This window comes from Peromyscus leucopus, chromosome 4, assembly GCF_004664715.2.
Source record: "Peromyscus leucopus breed LL Stock chromosome 4, UCI_PerLeu_2.1, whole genome shotgun sequence".
NCBI lineage: Eukaryota > Metazoa > Chordata > Mammalia > Rodentia > Cricetidae > Peromyscus > Peromyscus leucopus.
In genome coordinates, this window is record NC_051066.1 from 95,329,311 (window position 1) to 95,345,320 (window position 16,010).

General features: G+C 45.5%; 2 protein-coding genes across 7 annotated transcripts; one reads left to right on the top strand and one right to left on the bottom strand.

The window, feature by feature from the left end:
• Window positions 1-3,397: 3,397 nt before the first annotated feature.
• Window positions 3,398-13,999, bottom strand: LOC114692306 (complex I intermediate-associated protein 30, mitochondrial-like). Of its 6 annotated transcripts, none has more exons than XM_037205115.1 (6): window positions 13,750-13,955; window positions 11,551-11,808; window positions 10,010-10,659; window positions 6,242-6,427; window positions 4,238-4,312; window positions 3,419-3,628 (listed from the first exon to the last, which is right to left on the bottom strand). In XM_037205115.1, the coding sequence occupies exons 3-6, from the start codon at window positions 10,583-10,585 to the stop codon at window positions 3,479-3,481; spliced, it is 987 nt and encodes a 328-aa protein (XP_037061010.1). In that variant the 5' UTR covers window positions 10,586-10,659; window positions 11,551-11,808; window positions 13,750-13,955; the 3' UTR covers window positions 3,419-3,478. The 6 variants fall into 6 exon arrangements, with proteins under 6 accessions (XP_037061009.1, XP_037061010.1, XP_037061011.1 ...); XM_037205116.1 differs by having other exon boundaries at window positions 13,914-13,930; XM_028867980.2 differs by lacking the exon at window positions 13,750-13,955 and adding an exon at window positions 11,906-11,995 and having other exon boundaries at window positions 11,551-11,735.
• On the top strand, window positions 11,981-12,543 carry LOC114692307 (60S ribosomal protein L17-like). Its single transcript, XM_037205118.1, has one exon. It carries the CDS (start codon window positions 11,981-11,983, stop codon window positions 12,533-12,535), a length of 555 nt encoding a protein of 184 aa, XP_037061013.1. The 3' UTR covers window positions 12,536-12,543.
• Window positions 14,000-16,010: the final 2,011 nt, after the last annotated feature.

Sequence of the window (16,010 nt, forward strand, 5' to 3'; positions counted from 1 at the left end):
GCAAGCCATAGCAGAAGCTTAGCATGAGACTCTGAGTGAGATCAAGTTCACAGGAAAAGGGAGGCTGGAGAGGCCACCTTTTTGTTCACTAGTCTGGAAAATCTAATAATCTTATTGATTTGGCTATGAATCAATATTTTATCAAGGTAAAAACATGTTTTAGCTTATAGGAGCCTTGTTCAGATCATTTCATGTAATTGCCAACTGTCACTCATATTTTTAAAACAGAATTCTTTGTCTCTACTTGTTAAATAAAAGCCACAGGGCAGAGGGTGTGCCTCCGTTGTACAGCACTTGTCTACCACACACTGGACCCTGGATTTGACCTGTTACCATCGAAGACAAACAGAGTCTCTGCTGTACGAGTTGCCATGGCTGTCAGACTTAACCCTTACCAGCTGTAAGGGAGAGGAAGCAGCTAGACATGGCTGTAGTTCTTTGCTCTGCCACACAGAGATGCTGAGTTGTGTGTGATGCTTATGGTTTTCATAAATAAAAATGTTTTCACTGGGATAGGTTCGTTCTTTTTAAATGTAAGTTGCCCAGGACTGAGGTGGCCACTGAAGGTCAGTAAGTACTTACACATCCTCCCCACCCACTTCTCTTCCACAACAACCTTTTTTCTTGAAACAGGGTCTCGAGTAGCTCAGACTCATTTTGTATCTGAGGATGACCTTGAACTCCTGATCCTCTTGTCTCTACCTCCCAAGTATATGCTGAGTTAGGTGTATACCACCATCCCTGGCTGTAAAGAAGTGTTTTTCTCTTTCCCTTTCTTATTGGGTTTTAAATCTAAGGCCTTGCACTTGTTACTAGAAATAGTAAGATAACAAGGTAAATAGCCAACAGTTCTATTTATTTATTTATTTTTTTTGGTTTTTCGAGACAGGGTTTCTCTGTGTAGCTTTGCGCCTTTCCTGGAGCTCACTTGGTAGCCCAGGCTGGCCTCGAACTCACAGAGATCCACCTGGCTCTGCCTCCCGAGTGCTGGGATTAAAGGCGTGCGCCACCAACGCCCGGCTCAACAGTTCTATTTATATGTACTAGAAATTCATAAAGCTGAGCTGAGTGTGGTGGCATAAACCTATAATCTAGTACTCAGGAAGTAGAGGCAGAAGGAGCAGAAGCTCACTGCCTGCCTTAGCTACAGGAGCCCGTTTCAAAAATAAACTATAGTACTAGGTGGGATGGCTTGGTGGCAGGGCTCTTGCCTAGTATGCATAGGGTCCTGGGTTTGATTTCCAGTACCAGAAGTGTGCAGGGGAGGGGGTGGGGTGGGGAAGACACGACCCTTAAGGTTGGAGGGATGGCCTAGTTGTTAAGGGCATGTACTAACAACTCTTGCAAAGGACTCAAGTTCAGTGTTTAGCACCCAAGTCAGCCAGCTTATAACTGCCTATAACTCTACCTAAAGGGGATCTCATACCCTTTTCTAGCCTTCATGAACACCAGGACTCATGTGCATATACCCACACACATACACATAATTTTAAAAATTCAATCTTTTTGGTCTTTCAAGACAGTTTCTCTGTATTAACAGCCCTAGCTATCCTGAAACTCGCTCTGTAGACCAGGCTGGCTTCAAACTCACAGAGATCCACCTGCCTCTGCCTCCCGAGTGCTGGGATTAAAAGCATGTGCCACCATCACCTGGCCTAAAAATTAAATCTTACAAAAAAATAAACTGGTGTCTTATTTTACTTGTTGATTGCTGTGACAAAACCCGGTGACCAGGGCTCCTTAGAAAGTGCTTGATTTGAGCTGAACTGACTGGTGCCTGTGGAGGCCAGAAGAGAGCTTCAGCGCTCCTAGAACGCCAGTTCCAGTGCGTGTGGGCGCTGGGAACAGGACCTGGGTTCTGTCAGAGCAGCCAGGGGTCTCACCGACTGAGCCATCGCTGTAGCCCACACTGTGACATTTTAAATGAATGGGACCCATGAGCAACCCGTCTATCGCCTATGAGCAACAGTTATATAAGAAGCCCCGAAAGTAAAAACTAAGTTCATGTCTTTGGAAGGCAAGCTCTCTACACGGCTATCCCATTTTCCAGAGATGTCCATGGCATATTTATTCAGCAGACTCCTTTCCTCAAAGCTCAGTTTAGAAACAAGGGCAGAGTGGATAAGATCAACCACAGTTACCCTAGAGGTGCCTTATTTGAAACTGCTTCCTTAAGTAGGACATGCTCCTACAGGAACTTTCCTGGCAAATGCATTCCTTACACTGTGCCTTTGTTAGCTACACCCCAGCCCTGGTTTCATGCTGGGTTCCCCCTTACCTGCTCTCTCTTAGAGACAGCATTTAACCTCACCTCATCCCATCCCCCAAAACATGTACCAACATGCATTGCCATCAGCCTGTCGGGTGGTGGTGCATGCCTTTAATCCCAGCACTCGGGAGGCAGAGGCAGGTGGATCCCTGTGAGTTTGAGGCCAGCCTGGTCTACAGAGTGAGTTCCAAGATAGCCAGAGCAACGGAGAAACCCTGTCTCGAAAAACAAGAGAAAAAAGTGCTCATGTGGGGATGGGAACGTAGCTCATGTTTGCCTAGAATACATGAGGCCCTGGGTTCAATTTCAGTTCCCAGTGTAAGTGTTACAGCTTCTAAGGGAAAGGTATCCTGGCAGTCAGGAGCCCAGGAATACCTACAGCTCTATTCCAGCATGGGATTGGATCCCCAGCAGTGTTAACAGTCCTTGCTCCAGGAAAGGTTTCTCTAAGGCAAGCCTAACAGTTCTGCTCCAGCAGGGGAGGGTTTCCCTGGTGAGGTTTGTTACAGCTCTGCTCTGCTCCAGGGAAAGAAAGTCATTACTACAAACCTCACTGGAGGTTTATTGGGAGGGAGGGATCCAGAAGAGTGGCTGCCTCTGCCAGGGTAGAGAAAGGGCAGCCCCAAACTGACCAGGTACAGGGCTTATATAGGATTTCTTAGGGGCAGAGCTTTCCAAGGTAGAGATTTTCAGGGTATGGATTGGTAGGATTTCAATTCATGAGTTTGGGACAAACACAGAGATTGGTTGGTTTTTGTGCTCTGGGATTGGTTTCATGCTCAGGGGTGGGTGCTTGGTTGGTTGGTTGGTTGGTTGGTTGGTTGGTTGGTTTTTGTCCTCTGGGATTGGTTTCATGCTCAGGGATTGGTTGGTTGGTTGGTTGGTTGGTTGGTTTTTGTCCTCTGGGATTGGTTTCATGCTCAGGGGTTGGTTGGTTGGTTTTTGTCCTCTGGGATTGGTTTCATGCTCAGGGGTTGGTTGGTTGGTTGGTTTTCATGTTCTGGGATTGGTTGGATTTCAATTCCTGAGTGGGTTAGGGGCAGGGTTTGTTTCCTTGACTCTGGTCTCAGGGCCAGGGTGTTCTTTCACTGGCCCTTTTTACCCTACACATAGTACAGCAGAAAAAGGTTGGGGGGAAGTGGTAGACAGAAAGGCTTTATTTTGTATTTGTGACTAGTACTCAGTGTTACTCAAATCTGCCCCAGTTCTCTATCTGAAAAGATCTGGGTTAACAGCTGGAGAACTCTCATAAGCAAGTTCTTCTGTATGGGCTGGATCAGTAAACACACCAATAAAATCTATTTCCAGGAAGAATGGTCCATCCACCTTATCTGCCAGAGTGAGTCCTATAGAAGAGATCTAAATGTAAAATAAGAGAAAGGGATTAGACTCTCCTACACTGATACAGCGATGTTCTTTCTGAAGTCTTCAAAAGACTCATGGGAATCACTGTAATGGAGTCTTCACCTCATCAGCCTCAGCATATTATACTCTTCACTTGCTGGACTAAATTTAAGAAGTACAAATTCAAGACTGCTTTCATTTTTTTCTACATAGGGTTGCATGTAGCCCAGGCTGGCCTTGAACTCCTGATCCTCCTGCCTTCACTCTCAAGGGCTGGGATTTACAGGAGTGTCCTAGCACACTTGAGCGAATGCTTCTCTCTACCCCACATTTTACTTCCTTTCTTCTCCCCCTTTGAGTAGTCCACTTAAGACAGTACAGCATGGCCTCTTAATGGAGTCTCCTTAAAGTTCTTCTGAGATCTTACTACACAGCTAAAATAAAATGAAGCATGCTGATAGAGGTGGTCCCCCAGGATGGAGGGCTAAGTCAGCATCTGTCCCAACAGAGGAGCCTGGGTAGAATTTTAATCTTTCCTCTGCCATCCTTGGAAAACAAACTGAGCCGGTTCTACAACAACTGTATCTCACTAAAGAAGGTATCTTTCTGAGTGGAAAGCATTACCTTGTCAACTACAAGTGGGCTCTGGCCATCTCGTATCCTTCCTTGATTTGAGAAGAAAAATTTGGAGAAAGGAATCTGAAAAAATGAGACAAGTTATGTCAGAGCTGGAACAAGACCATTTGAGGCATATACGCTAGAATCTATAGTCCTAGCTACTCAGGAGACTAAGGCAGAAGGATCACCTCAATTCAGACTAGCATGAGCAACATCACAAGACCCTATTTCAATAAGTAGGTAAATTAGTAAGTTTATAAAAAGACAGGTATATGAGGTGCACGCCTTTAATCCCAGCACTCGAAAGGCAGAGACAGGTGGATCTCTGTGAGATCCAGGACAGCCAGGGCTGTTATACAGAGAGACCCTGTCTCGAAAACAACAAAGACATGTATATGAAATGGTTAGCTCCTTGTATTAACGCTGCAGTTTTCTGAGGGTTTTGTTTTTGCAGTGATGTGGATTGAGCCTGGGGTCTTAGGAAGCATTTCACTACTTTACCTTAGACTAAAGAGGCAATAAGTGTGGGCGCACAGGCGCGCGCGTGCGCTTGCACGCACGCACGTGAACACACACACACACACACACAGCAGGCCTGTGAATTCAAGGCCAGCACAGGTAACTTAGCGCTTACTTCAAAACAGAAAACCCAAGTGTTAGCTACGCTGTGAAGTGTTCTCCCAGCGAGTGAGAAGCGCTTGCTGCAATCCTTGTATGGGGTGAGGGTGGAGGATGCTAGTTATCTGCATCACAGGAAAAAGCCAAATCTGAAGACTTATTTTTTTGTCTGAGACAGGGATGTAAGTCAGCGGTAGATAGAGCACCTCCAAAACACTCCTCATCCACACACAAGTAGACTGGCTAGGAAGCTAACAAACTGTGCCGCCTGGTTTTATGCCAACTTGATACAACCTATAGTCATCCGAGAGGAGGGAACCTCAATTGAGAAGATGCCTCCACAAGACTGGGCTGTAGGTAAGCCTGTGGAGCATTTTCTTCATTAGTGATTGATGGGGGAGGACCCAGCCCACTGTGGATGGGGACATCCCTGGGCTGGTGGTCCTGGGGTCTGTAAGAAAGCTGGCTGAGCAGGCCATGAGGAGCAAGGCAGTAAGCAGCACTCCTCCATGGCCTCCATGTCAGCTCCTGCCTCCAGGTAGGTACCAGCCCTGCTTGAGTTCCTGCCCTCACTGCTTTTGATGATAAACTCTTGTATGGAAGTGTGAGTGAATTAAACTTTCCTCCCCGACTTGCTTTTGGTCATGGTATTGCATCACAACAATAGTAACCCAAACTAAGACACATACATCCATAAACTTATTTTATTTATTTACTTATTTATTGTTTGTTTGTTTGTTTGTTTGTTTGTTTGTTTTAGTTAGAGTCTCTATGCAGTCCTGGCTGTCCTGGAACTCACTATGTAGGCCAAGGCTGGCCTCAAACTCACAGAAATCATCTGCCTCTGCCTTCAAAATGCTAGGATTAAAGGCATGTGCCACCTTGCCTGACTCTTTTCTGGTGGGAGTGGGGTTGAGACAGGGTTTCTCTATAACTGTTCTGACTGTCCTGGAACTCACTCTGTAGATCCGCCTGCCTCTGCCTTCTGAGTGCTGGGATTAAAGGCGTGCACCACCACCCAGCCTGGCTCAATCTTATTAATGAAAAAAACAAAACATGTGTCCTTTAAATCTTTCCCAAGGTCCTCTCACTTCTACTCATTCTGCCTCTATTTTATATAAGAATGATTAGTAGGGGCTGGAGAGATGGCTCAGTGGTTAAAGAGCACTGGCTGTTCTTCCAGAGGACCCGGGTTCAATTCCCAGCACCCACATGGCAGCTCAAACCTGTCTGTAACTCCAGTTCCAGAGGATCCAACACCCTCACACAAATATACATGCAGACAAAACACCAATGCTCATAAAATAAAAATAAATGAGAAAAGAATGATTAGTATGAAAAAGGAAACTACAATGTAACCATACTTTCAACAGTGAAGAACTGAAATTTTACCTTGACTTCCTGCCAGTAGGGCCCCCCACGGGTGAACATGAAGTAACTGTACATCTGATTTTTTCTCTGGATAAATTCTGTGTCTTGCCTGATATTCACCATCCAAGGCCGGCCATCCCCACGGACTCGGAGATACAGAGTGTTGAACTGGGACCAATCATAAGACAGCTTCCTCACAAAAGCCCCCTAAGGTACAGAAAGTTCAGTTAGTATAGTAGGAACCCTCAGCAAGTCAGCAGTGTGTTGTTTATTACCGGACGGTGGCGGGTGGAGGGGGGACGCATATGGACGTCAGAGGACAACTTCTGTCCGTCAGTCTTTCCTTCTCCATGTGGGTTCAGGGACTGAACTTGGGTCTTCAGGCTTAGCAGCAAGTGTCTTACCCACTGAGCCACCTTGCCAACCCAACAGGGCGGTCTATGTACATTTTCTACCACAAGAAGGCAAATAAACCAGAATTTTAGTACAAAACACTGACGTATGTTTCTAAGGTAATGTTCAAGGCATGATTAACCTAGGACAATGTTTCCATATGACAGACATTCATTTGTGTTTGCCAAATGGAAATTAATGTACCTTTCTTCCCTGGTTCTAAGAAACAACGGCTTCTGAGAAGCCCATTTTATAACAACTGTCTTACTCCATCAAGTTTTAAAAATCAAGAGGCTGGGAAGATGGCTCAGTGCTTGCTGTAAAAGCATAAGGACCTGAGTTCGGATCTCCAGCACCCACAATACAAAACTAAGTGGTAGCATCCACCTGTAGCTGCAGCACTCACAGAGAGGGGCAGACCCCAGGGGCTCACTGGCCAGCCAGTCTAGTCAAAACGGTGAGCTCCAGGTTCAGAGGGAGACCTTGTCTCCAAAAACTAGGCAGCCAGTGATACAGCAAGACATTCCAACATTACCCTCTGGCCTCTACATGCTTACACACTCCTCTCATCCCCTCCCCTCCCCCCTCTCTCTCACACACACACACACATTAAATAATCGCTAGCATCCATTCAAGCAATTTACATGCATAATTTCCTTTAATCCTCCCCACAGTCCTAAAATACAGATATCAAGATGTCAGAGATAACAGAGAACTCAGCTAATCAGTACAAGCACTGCTTAAGCCCCAAATCTGTGTTTAACTGCCTAGGCTGTCACTTTCTTCAAAAATGGAAGTTAAGGTCTAGGTGTGGAGGCACAGGCCTGTCATCCCTACACCAAGGATGCTGAGGCACAAAGATTCCTGGCAGACTGAAGTCAGCCTAGGCTACAGCCATCAGACCTGCTGGCGCTCCAGAGTAAGACTCCGTCTCTAAACAAATAAATAATAAAAAGAGAGAAAAGGAAAGGAACTTAGGGTGCATTTCCCTAGGCATTTATTTATTTATAGCACTCTCAAGGACAACTGGCATTCAAGATGTCAATGCTCAGCCATGAACTAATGCTCACGCCCTCTGACTAGCTGCATCCCTGCAGAATCACCAGCTCCCAAAGCCTCAGTTCCTCACAGTAACACTGGGATGATCTCCTGTCTCAGGACCGTTTTGAGGGATGAGTGGAGGACGTACATAAAGTACTTAGCACCAGCACGGGAAAAACATACTGACACGTTAGACGAGGCGTGGTGGCTCACATCAGTGACCCCAGTGCTTAGGGTGCAGAGGCAGGAAATATGATGTGAGTTTACCGGAAGCCTGAGCTACTTAGGGGATTCTACCTTAAAAACAAACAAAAAGTTATCTACTAGTTTCATTACTTCACAGTGCGGGGTGTTTGGCTACAGAATTACTTTCTGCTCTGACTGACCATAACTATTCCATGCATTTTTTTGAGGGAAGACTGGAAAAACAAACGACTTTGTGCATCCCTGGTTACATCTGAAAGAACAAGGAGCTTCCTTTTTCCACTACTTCACAGAGAGTCTAATGCCGCTCCTACATCTGCTTTTCCCCCTAATGCATAATGTCCACGCGAACCACCAGACTGCAGCTGAAGTTGAAGTGCAGCCCCTTTAGGCAGCCCTGAGACAGCCGGTGAATTCACACGGAGACAGCCCTGAGACAGCCGGTGAATTCACACGGAGACAGCCAGAGGCTGACAGGGACTCAGGGCAGAACTTGAGACAGAAACTTTAAGAAACTGAGCCAGGCAGTGGTGGTGGTGGTGGGGGGGGGCGCACGCCTTTAATCCCAGCACTCGGGAGGCAGAGGCAGGCGGATCTCTGTGAGTTCGAGGCCAGCCTGGACTACCAAGTGAGTTCCAGGACAGTCAGAACTGTTACACGCAGAGAAACCCTGTCCTTTAAAAAAAAAAAAAAAGAAAGAAAGAAAAGAAAATTTAAAAATGAACAACGTTCTTTTTTGTTGTCTTGTAATATGGAGTAGCTATTGGTTATAGGGCCTTGCACATGCTAGGCAAGCACTCTACTACTCTAGGCCTCCTTGGACTTGGTAGTTTCTGAGATGGGGCCTCATATAGCCCAGAACTCACTATAACTCAGAATTACCATGAACTCCAATCCTCCAGGCTCCTCCCAAATGCAGTGATCACAAGAACGCACTACTACACCCAAGGTTTTTATTTTGAGATAGGGTCTCACTAATTTGCCTAGGCTGGTTCTGAACTTACTCAGTAGCCTAGGCTAGCCCTGAATTGGCAAAACTCCTGCCTTTACCTCCCACACTGCTGGGATTGCAGGCCTAAATTATCAGGCCCAGCTTAAACACTTCAATCTAACATGCGATTTCTGAAATGGCTTTTGGTTAAGAATTCTGAAACTGGGGCTGGGGCGTAGCTAAAGTTCTGACACTTGCATAGAATACCGAAGCCCTAGGTCCGATCCCCACTGCAGAACAGACACGAAGCGTTGTGTGCACACCCGTAATCCCATCTGCTTAGGAGCTGGAAGCTGGAGGATCACTTAAGCCCAGGAATTCAAGACTAATTTGGGCAACACAACTCCGGAAATTCTACACTGCATTATATATTTACTGGGGTTGGATTAATAAGTAAGTGGATGTCGAGAGGATGAAGATTTCTGTTAGAGAGGCAAGTTACAGACAAGAGATGAAAGGCTATAGTGAACCACATGGTACTAGAGTCAGGGACAACAGAATGTATCCACATTTAGTATAACACAGACACAGTGAAATAACAACAGATATGTATACACGGCCATTAAACAAACACATGTAGTCCGTTGTGACCTGGAGGAGCATGATGCCCCACCCAGCTTCTTATGTGTGCACTGGGGATCAAACCCAGGTCCTCAAGCTTGCCTGGCAGGCACTGTACTGACTGAGCCATCTCCCCAGCCCCCAGCACAGCAATGTCAAATATTAATACAAGTACCAGACATGGTGGCACATCACTTAAGTATCAGCATTTAGGTCAAGGCAGGAGTGTTAGGAGTTCTAGGTCATCCTCAGCTACATAATTAGTGCAAGGCCAGCCTAAACTGCATGAGACCCTGTCTCAAAACCCAAAAAGGCCACAGGGTGATCCTACTTAATCCAAGCTAGAGATCTCCCTAGATACCTTTCAAAGTCTATTATCTCAGGATTCCTCAGACACACCCCATTCTTCTCAGACCCAAAACAATGCCCAGAAACAAGGCTGCCCCATTTTACACTCAGGCCAAGTAGTTATTTATCCCTAGAGGCAAGATGCCTATATATAACAAAACTGATGTGTTCATTTACAGAAAAGCAAGCTGTCTGTTATAGTTCATGCTACAACCAAAGTCACTAGAAAACTGGTTCCAGGCCTCACCTACCCTTGGAATCCTGGATACTATTGCACAGTACCCACTTTGGGTACTTTTTCCATCTTGAGGTGCCTCAGAGCTCAGCGTCCCATAGAGCAGGGCACTTTGGTTGTTCTTGGCCATTTTCAAGAATATTTCACTTTTGCCTCCAATTGTCTTATCAGAAGTCACTATCCACTTCTCCAAATCTTCTTTTCCACGAAACTGCCAGACAACCCTGGCTTGCTCCATTATGACCTCTTGTATTGGGCGGCCTCCTGGACCTATCCAATGAGCCTTAATTTCATCCTTCAAAAGCTTTAAATGTTCTATTACTTCATCTCTAATTGCTTTATCAAAACTAACTTCGGGTTTCTTGTCAGGAGAAGTTATATCCAAGGCAACCTCTTTGTCGTGACCCTCTTGTAAACCCTCTTCAGTTTTCTTTTTCTGGGAGACTCTGTCAGCAGGAGCCACTTGTTTCTGAAGAGGACTGGAAGAACAGTGTACAAAGTGAACACCTATAAACGGATGCAAGGCAACCCTTGGCTTCAGGAAGTTTCTATGAATGTAAGTGCCAGTCAGTAATTTGTGAAAGGAAGCCATTGTAAGAAAAAAGTCAAAATGTAAAAATTTCCGTGGATTGAAAAAATAAGCTTCAGTAATCAGCCCAATTCCACCTATAGCAGAAAAAACATTGGTTATCAGGAGAGCAACAAATGAATGAATCAGAAGTTCAAACTCAACAGAGACCATGTACTGTATAATTCATAGGCCTCCCCCGCCCCCCAATTACTCAGCAGTGGCTTTTAGAAGCAGAGTACTATCTTATGCATCATAAAAATAAAAGTGCCAATATGGCCAAGAATGGTGACACCATACTTGTAACCCTAGCACTTGGGAGACGAAGGCAGGATGATCAGGAGTTTAAAGTCATCCTCAGCTACCTAGTGAGTTCAAGGACAGCTGGGCTACATGAGACCCTATCACTAAATAAACCAAACTACCAACATGACTAAAGCAAAACCTCAGCTTCACAGAGCTGGCCATCAACCCCCAAATAATTCAAGTACGTGCCACAAGCTGCCTCAAGAGGTGTCAACTTCAAAGCAGCTTTTTCTTGGGGTTTTATTTTTTATTTTTTGGTTTTTCGAGTCAGGGTTTCTCCATGTAGTTTTTGGTGCCTGTCCTGGACCAAGCTGGCCTCAAACTCACAGAGATCCTCCTGCCTCTGCCTCCTCAGTGCTGGGAGTAAAGGTGTGTGTTACCGCCACTGGCAGGGTTTTATTTTATTTATTTATTTTTTTTATTAAATTTTCTTTGTTCTGGAGTTTTAAAGACACAATAGGTTCAAAAAAGTAAACTCAAGTAATTCAGTCCAGAGCCTGGCCCAAATGATGTGGACATTAGTACTTTATCAATAAAAAGAGGGCCTAAGGTGAGCATTGCAGAGAGCCAGAGAGGCAGCAGCGATACCTGGTTCTATTTACTCATTAGCTGTGACTATTGGAGCAGAGGCTTTGCACTACTGAACCAATTCCTCTTTCTTCAGGCATTAAGTCCGTACCTACCCTGAGAGCTTCTTCTGAGAGATGGAATGGCAGTCACAGAGGCTCTCTGATTCAGTACATGAGATTCCCAAGATCTTCTGTCTGACAAATTTGTAGGCCAAGGCCCACACTGGTATTACTATTTGAGCACTTCAAAGGTAGACCTAAGCAGGATGGTGACGGGTTGTGATCCTAGCATTTGGCAGCTAGAGGCAATAGGATCGGGAAGTCATCTTTGGCTCATAACAAGTTCAAGTCCAGTCTAGGCTATATAAGACCCTGTTTTGAAGAATCACAAGAGCAAGAAAGAAAAGGAAAGGAAAGATGACAGACCTAAGTAACACCATCACAGTTAAACCTCACTGTTAATACTTACAGATTCTCTGACATATTTAATCCACATAAGAATCATCTGACTCTTCCTGTACGTGGCCTCAGGTGACCCGTGAAGATGGTTTGCTACTCGATGGACCCAGAAAACCCTACGAAATCATGCAAATCGAGAGGTTCAAATCTTCAGGTTCACTTTAAGAACACCCAAGAAACTGCCCAGGCCATCAAGGGTATGCATATCCGAAAAGCCACCAAATACCTGAAAGATGTCACTTTAAAGAAGCAATGTGTGCCTTTCCGGCGGTATAATGGTGGAGTCGGTAGGTGCACCCAGGCCAAACAGTGGGGCTGGACACAGGGCCGGTGGCCTAAAAAGAGCGCTGAATTTTTGCTGCACATGCTTAAGAATGCAGAGAGTAATGCTGAGCTGAAGGGTTTAGATGTGGATTCTCTAGTCATTGAACACATCCAGGTGAACAAAGCACCTAAGATGCGCCTATGGACTTACAGAGCTCATGGCTGGATTAACCCATACATGAGCTTCCCCTGCCACATCGAGATGATCCTCACTGAAAAGGAACAAATTGTTCCAAAGTCAGAACAGGAGGTTGCACAAAAGAAAAAGATATCCCAGAAGAAACTGAAGAAACAAAAACTTATGGCACGGGAATAAATTCCACATAAAATAAATGCTGATAAAAGTAAAAAAAAAAAAAAAAAAAAAAATCATCTGAGACAAGGGCTAGTAAGATGGCTCTGTGGATAAAGATGTTGCTGAACAAACCTGGCAACCTGAGTTCAATTCCCAGAACCAATATAAAAGGGGGAGGAGAGAACTAACACCACAAAACTCTTCTGTCCTCCACACATATGCGTGCCCATATACATCCATTATGCACGCACGCGCGCGCGTGCACACACACACACACCATACATAATACTTATTTTATTTACTGGATTTTCTGAGACAGAGTTTTCCTGTGTAGCCCTGGTTGTCCTGGAACTCACTCTGTAGACCAGGCTGGCCTCGAACTCACAGAGATCTGCCTGCCTCTGCCTCCTGAGTGCTGGGATTAAAGGCGTGCAACATCACAACCTGGCAAAATATTAGCTTATAATAAAGTAAATAAAGGCGTTGGATTTCTAATCCTCCTTCCCCAACCTCCCAAGTGTTAGGACTACGGGCATTTGTTACCATGCCCAGCCAAAGAGATTCTGTATTTCCTTTTCTTTTTGGTAAGAGTCGCATGTGACCCAGGCTGGTCTCGAACTCCTGATCCTTCTGCCTCTGTCTCCCAGGTAAAGCCTTGTTAACTCAAGAACACCTTTTAAATATTAAAGTTCTGGTCAGATTTGGGTGCAGACTACAAAACCCAGCACTTGGGAAATAGAGACACGAGGATCAAGAATTTAAGGACATCTTGATACACAGAAGCTTCAAGGACACGCTGGACATTATGTGACCCTCTTTGAAAGAAAGAAAAACTATTTTAAGACAAAAAGGTTTGAGAGAGAAAAGGGCAGTAAACAGGTAAAATGGTGGGATTATGAGTAACCATTATTGAACTGTTTTCCAAACATTCAGATGTCTTACTACTTTTCTAATAACACTACAACTTCGTGTTTTGTTTAATAATTTCTTGCAATAAATACAGTCAAACCCAGCAATCGGACGACAGCAGCCCGAAGCTAACGATGAGTTTTGACTACGGTATCCACACCTACGTATAGCAAATCTAGGGCTTACAGTGTGCCAGAAACTATTCCGCGTGTGTTTTCATTGAGTTCTCACAGAAATCCTCCGACAGGTACCACTAGTATTATTCCAATCACAAAGACAAAAGGAAAGGTGATGTTTCGAGGTCACACGCTAGAGACAAAACTCACTCTGAAGACCGGGCGTTGAGCTCTCGGCCTGCGCGGAGTCGACCACGCCCCAGCCTCCGGGAGCGGGGTGCTCTGGGAGAGAGGAAGCCCCTCACCCTCTCCTGCCAGCTTCCTTAGGGCTTCCCAGTGCCCGGCGTTCCCAGCTGTGAGAAGGGGCAGCTCACCTTCTCAGACCCACACGGGCTTCCGCTCAGTCCGTCGATTTTCCCCACCGGGTTCTCCACGCTTCCGGTGGAGGTCCGTGTACTTTTCCGGTCCCGCGCCAAAGTAGGTGTTTAAACACAAGGGTTTCAGATAGCCCCGGGGAGGATCCTAAAGGTGGACGACCTGAGGCTTTTGGTCCACAAAGTCCCCGGAGTGTTCGGTTTCTGAAATTTCCTGTCATTTGTGAGCGAGTTTTTCCGCTCTCCTTGCATCCCGCCCTCACGTGCAAACACCAATCCTCTGCCTTTCAGATAGGGTATAGGCACTGCTAACGCCTCTTCACTTCTAGATGTCTGGGCCCCTCGTGCCTCCTCTTCCCTGCAGTCCCTTGAGAACTGTCCTGTGTGAATCCAGAAAGCCTCTTCTGCTGGAACTGCCTTTGGAGATCCACCGAGCTAGATAGCAATCCATCCCGGCTTTCTTCAATCGCTCCGTGTAGTCCACACAGCCGAGTTGCTGGATACCTTGTGTACACTTCTCTTAAAGTGTTGTCCAGTTTGGGGTCACAACCTGTGTCCCAAGTCAGCTCCAGCTACCCGTCCTCAATAAGGCAATTAAAAGAGCCAAATTAAAAATGAAAAGGAAAGCCGGGCGGTGGTGGCGCACGCCTTTAATCCCAGCACTCGGGAGGCAGAGCCAGGTGGATCTCTGTGAGTTCGAGGCCAGCCTGGGCTACCAAGTGAGTTCCAGGAGAGACACAAAGCTACACAGAGAAACCCTGTCTCGAAAAACCAAAAAAAAAAAAAAAAAGAAAAAAAGAAAAAGAAAAGAAAAGAAAAGGAAGCCGGCCGTTAGTGGCTCACGCCTTTAATCCCAGCATTCAGTGGTAGAGGCAGGCAGATGTCCGGATTCGAAGCCAGTTCGGTTTACAGAGCGAGTTCCAGGACAGACAGGGTTATACAGAGACCCTGTCTCAAAAACAAACAAAAACAAAAAAAGCTAACTAAATGAAAGTGGCAAGCGGAAGGTGAGATTTATTCAATCCAAGCACATTGGGGAAAGGAACAGAGATGCAGCAAACCACCCAAGTCAGTCCTCGGGGTCCTGAAGTGGAATCAATGTTTGAATAGAGGATGAAGGAAATGCATATCTAAGCAGCCCAGTGCAAGTGTGGTCCTGCTCACTCATCATTGTATGGGCTCAGGTCTCATCCTGTAAGGTGGTCTGACAAATTCTAGAGGTAATATCCTCAGCATGAGGAATTTAGTCAGGCTATATGCCTGATAATAGCTCCTAGCCATAGAGAATGGCTTAGCTCCAGCCTAACCGTTCAGCTGCACCTGCTGAAACAATATGTCTAGATATGGAAAGCAACCAGTCTGCTCCTGGTCAAACCTCAAAAAATACAGTAACTTCCTGGTAGCTACCCAGGTATGTGTGTATGTGTGCCACAGTCCCTGTAAGTACGCTCAACCTTCATTCCACGGAAAGACTGAGGCCTCTCGCTGTCCCAATAAAACAATCGTAGCCTGTTTAAATCAAATCTGTCTCTTCGCCTCATTTTTCCTATAAAAACGGTTAAATCTGTTTCCCAGAGACAAGTTCCCCATTTTGCTGTTTTTTTTTTTTCTTCCTACATGAGGCTCCTGGAGAAACTCCCATTTCTTTGAGATACATTGTGTAAATACTGTGATAGACTGAGAGACACAAAATGTCTCTTTAGAGTATTTTTATTTTTGCTAGGCTGGTTCTTGCACAAATGTAAGTGCAACATATGTGTTTGGTACCCTCATAAGCCTGAAGGTATCAGATCCAATGGAACTGTAGTTACTTAAGATTGTAGACCACCACAAGAGTAGCCGAGAACCAAATCCTGAAAATGCTCTTAACCACTGACCCATCCCTCCAGTCCCTTAGCAGCTTTTTACCTCTACTTGGGAAGCAGAAAATCAAGTTTGGACTTTGTTTTTGGATTTTTGAGAAAGCAGGACGTTTGGTAAGTATCTCTCTCTCTCATCCGTGCACCTCAGGCTTTGCCTTCCTGTTCACCTTTGGACTCCTTTGAGCAACTTGGTGTTCTTTTTAATTACTTGGTGCAGTTATGGTTGACTGGCTTT